This window comes from Vombatus ursinus, unplaced genomic scaffold (genome assembly GCF_900497805.2).
Source record: "Vombatus ursinus unplaced genomic scaffold, bare-nosed wombat genome assembly UNPS02009205.1, whole genome shotgun sequence".
In the NCBI taxonomy this organism is placed as follows: Eukaryota; Metazoa; Chordata; class Mammalia; order Diprotodontia; family Vombatidae; genus Vombatus; species Vombatus ursinus.
The window spans coordinates 3711445-3721947 of NW_020948983.1; the positions used below are offsets into that span (position 1 = coordinate 3711445).

The following is a 10503-nucleotide window of genomic DNA, read 5'->3' on the forward strand; positions in this document are numbered from 1 at the left end:
AAACAATCTCAGATATTAATGGGAAATTGTAACAGACCTGAATTTCTTCAGGTAGAATCCAGAGTACTGTAGTCTCAGGACAGGTCTTTCATGTCATCAAGCACTAAACATTTCAGCAGCATTAACATAGCAACAAATTTCCTTAATATGTATAGAAGTTGCATACACTGCTTAATAATAATGCTGCATTCTTATCATTCTTTCTTATCCTTTTCTTTCCATGTTTGAACCCCTAGCATCTGGTAGACATTGTTGAAAACACTCTAATCATGAATAATCCAAGTGTGAGCTACTAAATATGCAACCTCTTGTTGCTAATTGTGAATGTTCATGGATTTCTGCTAGAGTACCAAGCTCGTCTCCCTTCAGTGGGCTTCCAAGTATGTTCTGATCGGGATACCCATGTGAAAAATGGCCATTTCTTTTTTGCAACAGGTGACAGGTATGTGGTTGTGGACAGTGGAGGAGGCACAGTGGACCTCACTGTCCATCAGATCAGATTACCTGAGGGACACCTTAAAGAATTGTACAAGTCAACAGGTAAGTGACCACTCCATAGCAAATGATCTAAACTCCATTTACAGCTTTAACTCTCCTGAGATTGGAATGTTATCTAGCATTTTAAATAAGCTTATTTTCAGATGTGTCATTAATAAGAAATTCATTTTTATTTTGAGTGCCAACATGTAGGATTGGGCTCATTGACAGCAGGGATTACTAATGCTCATTTAGAAGAGGTAACTGTCACTTACTAGCTACATGAACTGAAGCCAGACACTTCTTCTCTCTGGGCCTCAGTCTCACCACTTATGAATGGTGAGGTTAGACAAGATCATCTCTTAGGTTTCATTTAGCTCTCTTGCTATAAAGTCTGTTATTTTAAAGATATTGCTAGAGTAAAATATACAATGGATCTTCTCTGTGACTTGAAATTTGGGTTTCTCTGGAGCCATTTTAGACTTTTTCAAATACTACAGCACTCTCATTGTAATGCTTTCTCCTATAATATGGTCATCTCTCAGCATGTATGCCAACCAAGGACCAAATTCTAGGATGGCAGTGATATAGAATCATAGGATTATAGAACTGGAAGAACCCTGGCTGGTAAATGACCTGCCCAAGGTAAAGTTAGCATCCTCACTATGCTTAACATTGCTAGTTAATCTGGGGCCTACTGTATGATCTGCCTTTATGTGGAGAACAATTCTTATTCATTTGTAGATTTAAATATTGTTCTGGTTTTAACTGAAGTCTTATGGTTTTTCCAGATGTTTAATTTTTTTTTTCTGAGGAGAAAGTGTCATTGAAATTACATGGCCTTTCCTAACTGATTGCCTTTAGCGATTTAAGATGTCGTTGATTTGATATATAAGTCACTGCATCATAGATCTGTAGTTTAAGTAGATCACTGAAATTAATGAGAGTTATTTTGAGGAAAAATAATTCCCTTGAAAAAGGAGTTTTTAACTCATGCCTGTGTGTGTGTATGCGTGTGTGTGTGTGTGTGTGTGTGTGTGTGTGTGAGAGAGAGAGAGAGAGAGAGAGAGAGAGAGAGAGAGAGAGAGAGAGAGAAAGAACCTCATTGGGCAGGCTGGTGAAGACTGTGGAGCTATTTTCAGAATAATGTTTTTAAATGCAGAAAATAAAATATGTAGTTTCACAAAGGAAACTAATTATATTGAAATATACTTATCAAAATATATTTGTTTAAAGTTTACAGACCCTGGAACACTTTCTCTACATTGAATGAGAACATTAAAAATCTGTCCCTGATTTTTAAAAATCAGAGACCATCTTAGGAGCTAAGGGATGGTGTTATAACTTGCTTCTTAAAGGGACTTCCGGCTTTGTTTGTTTGAAAAATGAACCAAAGATAGAATTGCTTACCCATCCGAAGTCCTGGTGATCACAGTTTTCTAGAGCAACATCTTCATAGTCACATCTCTGATTGAAAAGTACTGAACCCTTTTGGCTCACTGTGTTTATTATTTGCTAACTAATATCTGCATGGGCATTTTTTTTTTTTACTTAGGTGGACCATATGGTTCCTTGGGAGTGGATTATGAATTTGAAAAACTTCTTTGTAAAATATTTGGAGAAGATTTTATTGAACAATTTAAAATTAAACGTCCAGCAGCCTGGGTAGACTTAATGATTGCTTTTGAGTCCCGCAAACGGGCTGCTGCCCCTGATAGAACCAATCCCCTAAATATCAACCTGCCTTTCTCCTTTATTGATTACTATAAGAAGTTTCGAGGTCACAGTGTGGAACATGCCTTGAGAAAAAGCAAGTAAGTAAATAAATCCTTTCTAGAGAGACGAGTAAGTTAGCTGTCCAGTTCTTTACTGAATGACTAGTCAGAATTAGACAGGAGAGTGGATGGAGAATATTTTGCCACAGACTCAGAAGAATCATGATGGGAATAGAGATAAGCTGCTTGCTTTGAATGGGTAATGCAGGGAATGGGAAAAGCAAGGAAGTAATGGAAAATGATGGCTAGATGTTATCTCCTATCACCAACTTGGCCACATTTTTCTTCTAAGTTGTTCCTTGCTGGACCAAGGCTTCTCCAAGAGCAAGAAACCACTGTTTCTGGAGGAAAATTCATGCAACTTTCCCCCAACAACCTGCTAGACTTTTGTGAGAGCTTCTATTTCATAGAGATTTCTGAGTATGTTTATAATAGATGGAGGGGTAGGGAGAAAGGGTCCATTGGTGCAGGGTAAACTTACTTTGATTTTTAAAAAACTAACTGAAAAGAAACAAGCAGTCCAGATTTCATTCTATTGTTTTTAGATTTGTTCTATGATTTATAAATTTGTTAGCCCCTGAGGGCAGAATCAGAAACAGTGAGTAGAAATTGCAAAAAGACCTGTTAGGCTTGATGTCAGGGAAAATGTCCTAACAGTTAGAGCTGTCAAAAAATAGGATGAGCTACCTTAAGAGGTGGTATGTTCCCCCCTTCTTGAAAGCCTTCAAGCAGAGGCTATATTACCATTATATCTCGCATATGTTTGAGTGAGGATTCCTTTCATGTATGAGTTGACCTAAATGGCCATTGAAGTCCCTCCCATCTCTCAAACCTGTGATTCTTCAAGGCTCTCACTTGCTGGTCCCATGGTAGATGGACTGCCCACCTCACAGGGTAGTTATTAGGAACATTTTTTGTAATCCTTAGACAGTTGTATAAATAAAAGGTGTTATATTAGGTAGTCTGTTCACTACCTCTATGCAGGATGGTGCTAAATACATTCCCTACTGAATGGTACACATCCTGTGTTTGATTCTGTTTCCTACCAGCTATGTCTAAGAAACCTTTATTTTCTTCTCCCAAAGTAATTGACGATGGCCTATGGTGGTTTTTTATGTGGAAATCCCAATTACAAGTTTAGTTAAGAAGAGCAAAGAGAGAAGACAGGGTTGGGAGACCTGGGAATATTCCTAATGTCGAGACTCAGGAACAGGTTAGCAAGGACACTTTACTTGAGTGTGGCAAGGAACTCAATGTAGTTGACTCCTTTGAACTATGAGACAAGTATGGTGCCTAGTTTTGTCTTATACCTTGATTACTACCTTGATTAAGAAGGAAATAAAGGAAAATATCTTTATAAATTGAGTTAGTCATTCCATAAAAGGATCTTTTGGGTGATATGTTTATGTGTGTATGTGTGTATACACACACATACATGTATACACACGTGTGTGTATATCCTTGCGTTGCTTATCTCACAGAGTTATAAGGCTCAAGATAATGTGCACAAAATGTTATAGAAATGTAAATTATTGTATGTTGTATACACATTTATGATTTCATTCTTGTTCTGTATGATATTGCTACAGTGTTGACTTTGTGAAATGGTCATCCCAGGGAATGCTAAGGATGAGCCCAGATGCAATGAATGCCCTTTTTAAGCCAACAATTGATAATATCATCGATCATCTCCGTAAGTAACAAATAGTAGAGACTCAGTTATTCGATGCGATTGGAAGTAGACTGATTTTTGCCCTGTTCAGTAAAACCAACCATCCCAGTTAGAGATAAGCACCACATAGGATCTTTGGAAGATTCATAATGTAGTGTGAGGCAGAATGTTGCAATGGATGGAATGCTAAACTCAAGCTGTGGAAGAGCTGAGTTCACATTCAGACCCTTATTAGCATCTGGATAAGAAAAGGCTTCCTATGGAGGATGCCACTTGGGCTGGAATTTAAAGGAGGGTAGGAATTCTAAGAGGCAGAAATGAGGAAGGAGTACGGTTTTTACACGTGGGGACAGCCTATGCAAAGATAAAGAAGCAAGAGATGGAATATCTCATTTGAGGAACAGCAAAAGGGTCAGTTTGGCTGAACTGCAGAATGTGTGAAGGGGAAAGGCATCTAATACATTTGGAAACCTTTGTTCAAATCCCACATCAGAAACTTACTGACTGTGTAATCATAGACAAGTCACTAAATCTCTCAGTTTTCTCATCTGTAATTCTTTTACTATTTATTTCCTAAGTTTAAGTTAAAAACAAATGTGGCAATCTTTAAAGTACCAGGAAAATATGAGTTATTATAATCCTTATAATATAGTCCTTATAATTCACTAGAAAGAAAAGTCTTGATAAAGAGAGAAAACAGACACTCCCTTTACCCTTCTAGGCCCTGTTTCTTCCATGCTCCCAGTAAGCTGTCCTTCCTCAGATCTCTCAGACCACAATATTCAGTGCACCTCTCCTGGGAAGTTAATCATCTTTTAACTCAAATTATATTTGTGTACATATCTCATTCTTTTACTAGATTGTAAAGTCCTTGAGGGCCCAGATGGTTTCATTCCCCTCCTCTTGTGTCCTCAGTGCCTGGCTGTCCATAGAGATTAGACTTGCAATTTTCTTGGTATGGGGGGGAACAAGCATTTATTAAGCACCTACTCTATGCCAGGCACTGTACCATCAGCTTTACAAATATTATCTCATTTGATTTTCCAACAACCCTGGGAGGTAGATGCTATTATTATCCCCATTTTATAGATAAGGAAAATGAGGTAAACAGGGATTAAGTGATTTACCTAGGCTGGAGCCTCACAGTTAGTAAGTACTTGGGGCTGGAGTTGAAATCAGGTCTTTGTAACTCAAGGCCTGGCACTCCATCCACTTTTGCCACCTAGCTGGGAAGGTAAAGATTGGGGAGAGCCTTGAAAGCTAACAGAGGAGTTTGAACTTTATACAACAGGCAATAAGATCTTTGATCATGTTTCTTTTTTTTTTTTAATTTGTTCTATTCCCAACTGTAATAAACACTTAAAAAAAGAGCATTTCCATGTACAAAGGGGAACAGAAGATTATATGTGAAATTGAAGAGCACTATTATATACAGTCATCTTTTTTAAAATTATATAATTCTGTCACTTTTTTTAAAAAAAAATATTACTTTCAGAGTTGTCTGGCTTGTCTGTGTTTCCTTCTTTACTTCTGTTCTGCCTGCCTGCCTTTAAGTCCCAACTAAATTCTCACCTTCTGCAGGAAGCCTTCCCCCACCCTTCTTAATTCTAGTGCCTTCCCTCTGTTAATTATTTTGTATTTATCCTGTAGATAGCTTGCTTTCTACATATTTGTTTGCATGTTGTTTCCCCTATTAGATTGTAAGCTCTGTGAAGGCGGAGACTATCTTTTGCCTCTTCTTGTATCCCCAACTGCTTGGGCACAGTGCCTTTCACATAATAGGCACTTACTCAATGTTTATTGATTGATTGACTGAATTTTCAAAAACACTTCAATGGCCTGTTTCTTTTTTCTTTTCTTTTTTGCAAAACTATCACTAGTGCCCTCTTCCCCCAAATGAAAAACACGATCCTTGTTAACAAATATATATAGTCAAACAAAAGAAATCTGCACATTTGTCATCTTCAAAAATGTGTCTCATTCTTCCCCTTGAATCCATCACCTCTCTGTCAGAAGGTGTGGCATGCTTCATCATCTGTCTTCTGAAGTCTGAGCTTATTTCTTGAAAATTACTTTGTAGATGAGATTTTTCCCTAACTCTGATTGGTGTGTGTGTGAATGTGGGTGTGTGTTTTAATAACTGTTACTAGTTTCTCCCGCTTCTTTTATTTTCGTGTTTTAGGAGAAAAAGTATCCCATTACCCAAGTGGACCACCTAGTATATTTCACCATGAGGATGTTATCTCTCCTTGAGCAAACATGCTGTGGTTTTTCCCTTCCAGGGGACCTGTTTGAGAAGCCAGAAGTGACAGATGTCAAATTTCTCTTCCTGGTGGGTGGCTTTGCAGAGGCCCCTCTCCTGCAGCAGGCAGTGCAGTCAGCCTTTGGGAACAAGTGCCGAATCATCATTCCTCAGGACGTGGGTCTCACCATACTTAAAGGAGCAGTTCTCTTCGGGCTGGACCCTGCTGTCATTAAGGTGCGACGTTCGCCTCTGACCTATGGAGTAGGAGTCCTGAACCGGTATGTGGAAGGGAAGCACCCACCAGACAAGTTGCTGGTCAAAGACGGCACTCGATGGTGCACCGATGTCTTCGACAAATTCATTTCAGCAGATCAGTCTGTCGCCCTGGGAGAAACAGTGAAGCGTAGCTACACCCCTGCCAAGCCCTCCCAGATGCTCATCGTGATCAACATCTACAGTGCTGAACAAGATAACGTCAACTTCATCACCGATCCAGGAGTGAAGAAGTGTGGCACCCTCCGTCTGGATCTCACCGGGACCGATGATACCCCATTGCCCACTCGGAGGGAGATCCAAACATTCATGCAGTTTGGGGACACTGAAATCAAAGCCATAGCCATTGATATTCCCACTTCTAAGAGTGTCAAAGCTGGGATAGATTTCTTAAATTACTAACTCTCACCCTCCCTCCCTCTCATCTCCCATTCTCCCCTTCACACCTCAATTCACTTACCTGCAATGCTTTGGTTTCAAAGGCTCCATCCTTTCCTTTTCACACTTGCCATCGCACCCACTTGAATTTCAGCAGGATAGATGAGAACACACAGAACCTAGAAACATTGGGGATTTGGAGGGGCGGGTTGAGATATGTTTCAGTAGGGATTTTGACACCATAAGATTGTCAGAAATAAGGTATGATATGTAGAAATGAACAAATTCAGGGATAGCCAGAGAAGGGCAGCTGGTTCTCACATAAACAGAAGTGGTCAAACACTCCTTAAGACAATGAAAAAGAAACTTTTTTTTTAGCATTGGTTTGTCTTTTTGACAGATCTCAGTTAAGCAGTACTAAAGCACTTTTATTATAGTATTTTTAGATTTAACGAGATCCCAGAGCCCAAAGGACACTCTTTGATTTCTTTTATCATAAATATTTGTGAATTTCTTTTAAATTTTTTTGAAGGTCAGTATAAAAAGATCTACAAGTCTATAGGTATCCTCTTTCTTTGTCATCATGTTTTTCAAGTGGTGCTTAATTGGAAGCCTGGAGTGTTAGTGTTTCATAACCAGTAAGAGAAGACTGCCTATACCATGCACTGATATTCCAGGTTCAACATAAGATTTTAAATTTCAGTTGAACAAAAAGTCTTTAATTTGACAAACTCTATACTGTGGCCTCTGCTAATCCAGTAATAATAGCATAAGTAGAGGGAGACCTGATGTTAAATCCTACAATAATGCAGTAGACAATGTAAATGGATCAAGCTGCTGATCTGCCCAAACATAATTCAAAGATGACACAAGTGAGCTGCTGGTACCTCTGACATATGCAAGTCAAATGTTGATGTTAAGTAAGTCATGTTAGAGCCCTAAATAATTTCAGTAGAAGATGCCTATGATGTTTCACAGAATTAATTAAGCCTAACACTTCTGAAGTTTGTTAACACTTTATAAAAAATAAATTTCTTGGGTCAGACTTTCCCATGAAGTAGTGTTGACCATTCCTTTCCCCATTTAGAGAAGAAATAGAATCAGTACATAGTGAGTGGAGTGTAAGAACTGAAGCCTTCCTTTGAAATGTGTCATCAAATTCTTTAGTTCAAAATGTTTTTCTACCTTACTGAAGGGGGCTTTCCAAATAAATACATGATGTATTAAATGGCAGTCTGAAAACAAAGGTGCTCTATAGAATAGGCCCCTGGGTGTCTTTTTTTGCAGAGAGTAAAAGCTCTTAGAAGCAGGGTGTCCAAGATTTAAAAAAAAAAAAAAAAGGTTGTGACTCATGAAGACTTGCTAGGATCAGACCTCTGCCTTGTTTGAGTTTCCGCCTTACCTTAGTCTTAGTACACACAGTAAGGAACAAGGAAAGAAAGAATTAGGGAAAAAAATGCATGACAGTTGGGTAACTATCTGCTTTGTTATATTACTGATTTAAGATTTTTAAAAAGTTAATATGTTCCTTCATGATTTCTCCAAAGGCACCCTCATGCAAAATCCAGGACCAAACCTCCAAAATGATTGATTGTGTGAACCTGGCTCATAATTTATTTGACTTTTCAAAGCTGTATTTTCTACCTGATGGAATTCATTTAGCTTTAAAGCTGCTGGGGGTTTCATGAATGAATAGAAACTTTTATTTAAATGCAAGTTGGAACTACAACCCATTATCATGGTTAATAGATCTTCTAAATGACATTTCAAAATTTCATTGAACATTTTACATTTTGCCCTAGTTTTCACTTTAACATCTCTTTGTAGAATTCCCTCGTAGAATGTGAAACATTAAATACTAGAAATAAATCAAGAATGCTAGTCATATAACTTGGCATAAAGATTTCTTATACAATTACAGAAGTACGCTTGCTAGCATTCTATTTCTTGCTGCCTGCTATGCTTAAAAAGCTAAATATTACAGGTTTTTCTTTGGTGTTACCAACCAGAGTTTACAAATAAGGAAGACTTTGCAATTTAATCTTGAACAATATAATTTTATGTACATACAATATTTGAATAATGTACAGAATCTTTATTTCTACAAGGCTTCTTTCTTGTATAAAAAATGCTCTTTGCTTTTTGTTAAATGCATTCCACTCCAAATTGTTACTGATATCATTTCAATCGTTCTAGTTAATGACAGACAGGCTTTAAAAAAAAAAGTAAGCAATACAATATTTATGGAAAGAAGGCTGACCAAAGGGATGGAGATAGTTGGCTAGGGCTAAATGTTGTTGTGAATGAATTATACCCATCAGCAATCAGCAGACAGGTCAGAGACAGTGGCAGTCTGCATTTTTTCACACCCTTCACTATTTTCTTTTAAAAGAATGAAAACTGATCACAGATGACTACTTCTGTCACATACTTGAAAGTTTAGCATTGTGATGTCTGTTGGCAGTCTGACTTTACATGTAAAATAAGGCCTATTTTTCAGCTCCTTGCTTCCTGTGGGAAACTTTGATGATTCTTGAAGCGCCTGCTTATTGGGTGAAAAAGTGAAAATTCAGTCCATACAAGTGGCATTTTTAGCATGTCAGCATTTAAAGGAAGGGAAAGGAGGGTGGATTACTCCATCTTTTCTTCATTTTAAAGTGTGAATAAATTATTCAAAAGTAGGATTGCCTTTGAAGGGATTTTCCCTCTATCCAGACCTTTCTCTTTTTCCTCTTGTCAATGTTCTCCTACCTTGCATTCAAGATATGTCTCTTCAAGCCAGGTAGACTAGATCACAAACCCCATGAACTGTAGTGTGGGCATATGTGACTGAATGGGGCCGGAAATTCTACTGGACTCTGGAAATGCAGCCCAATTAGACAAACTCATTAAGAATTCTCTTATATCTGGTAGCTTTTTTAAAAAATCATACTGAAACTTCCTAGAACTAGATCACTCCACTTTAATGATATATGTTCTGATCTTATAGGAAGTTTTGAAAAAGATGTGTCTTCTTGATCCACTTTACTGAATCTCCCCTCTGACTGCCATCTGGGTAATTGAATCATAAGGATCTTGAAGGCAGGGACTGTAGAATTTTCTTTGCAACTTCCCTACTCTGCACACACTAAGCATGAATAAATGTTGAATGACTAAACAAATAACACTGATAGGAAATAATAAGATATGTTTCAACATGAGTGGAAGTTGGAATGAAATGTTCAAGTGAACTTTGCAGAGTGATGACTGTGAGAAAAGGCTACAAAATAGACCCTATCCCTTCATTGTTTAGGTCAAGTTTAGCTGTTAAGAGCCCAGGTCCAGATTAGGCTAATGTCAACATGTCAAGGAATGGTATGTATCAATATAAACTGGAGTCAATAACGTTTATATGAGAAGGTTGGACTTCACGCTCCAAAGACTTAGTGGCTGTAATACACTGTATATTCATGCTAAAAGTGGCTTGAGCAGATGACTAGTAAAAAGAGTTGTTGAGCATAATGTTAGACTCACCTGCTTGGAGTACTAAACAATATAATAAAATATCAATCATTGTGGTCCTTCACCTCTCTGCACAAGGGAAATGTGAATCTCACTTGGCAGCAACTCACAACTTGTCAGGACTGTATCTGCAAACTCCTATGTCTTCACAGGTGTCTAATAAAGCAAAGTAAAGCTCTTGA

The 10503-nt window shown here is 37.9% G+C and overlaps 1 protein-coding gene across 3 annotated transcripts in view; it reads left to right on the forward strand.

Moving 5' to 3' along the window:
• HSPA12A (heat shock protein family A (Hsp70) member 12A) overlaps positions 1-10503 on the forward strand; it is a 98531-nt gene extending 88028 nt beyond the window's left edge. For all 3 annotated transcript variants that reach the window (XM_027852177.1, XM_027852179.1, XM_027852178.1), the window contains 4 exons: positions 436-540; positions 2033-2291; positions 3842-3945; positions 6207-10503. In XM_027852177.1, coding sequence (XP_027707978.1) covers positions 436-540; positions 2033-2291; positions 3842-3945; positions 6207-6844 — 1106 coding nt within the window. In that variant the 3' untranslated portion in view covers positions 6845-10503. The remainder of the gene's footprint in view (positions 1-435; positions 541-2032; positions 2292-3841; positions 3946-6206) is intronic.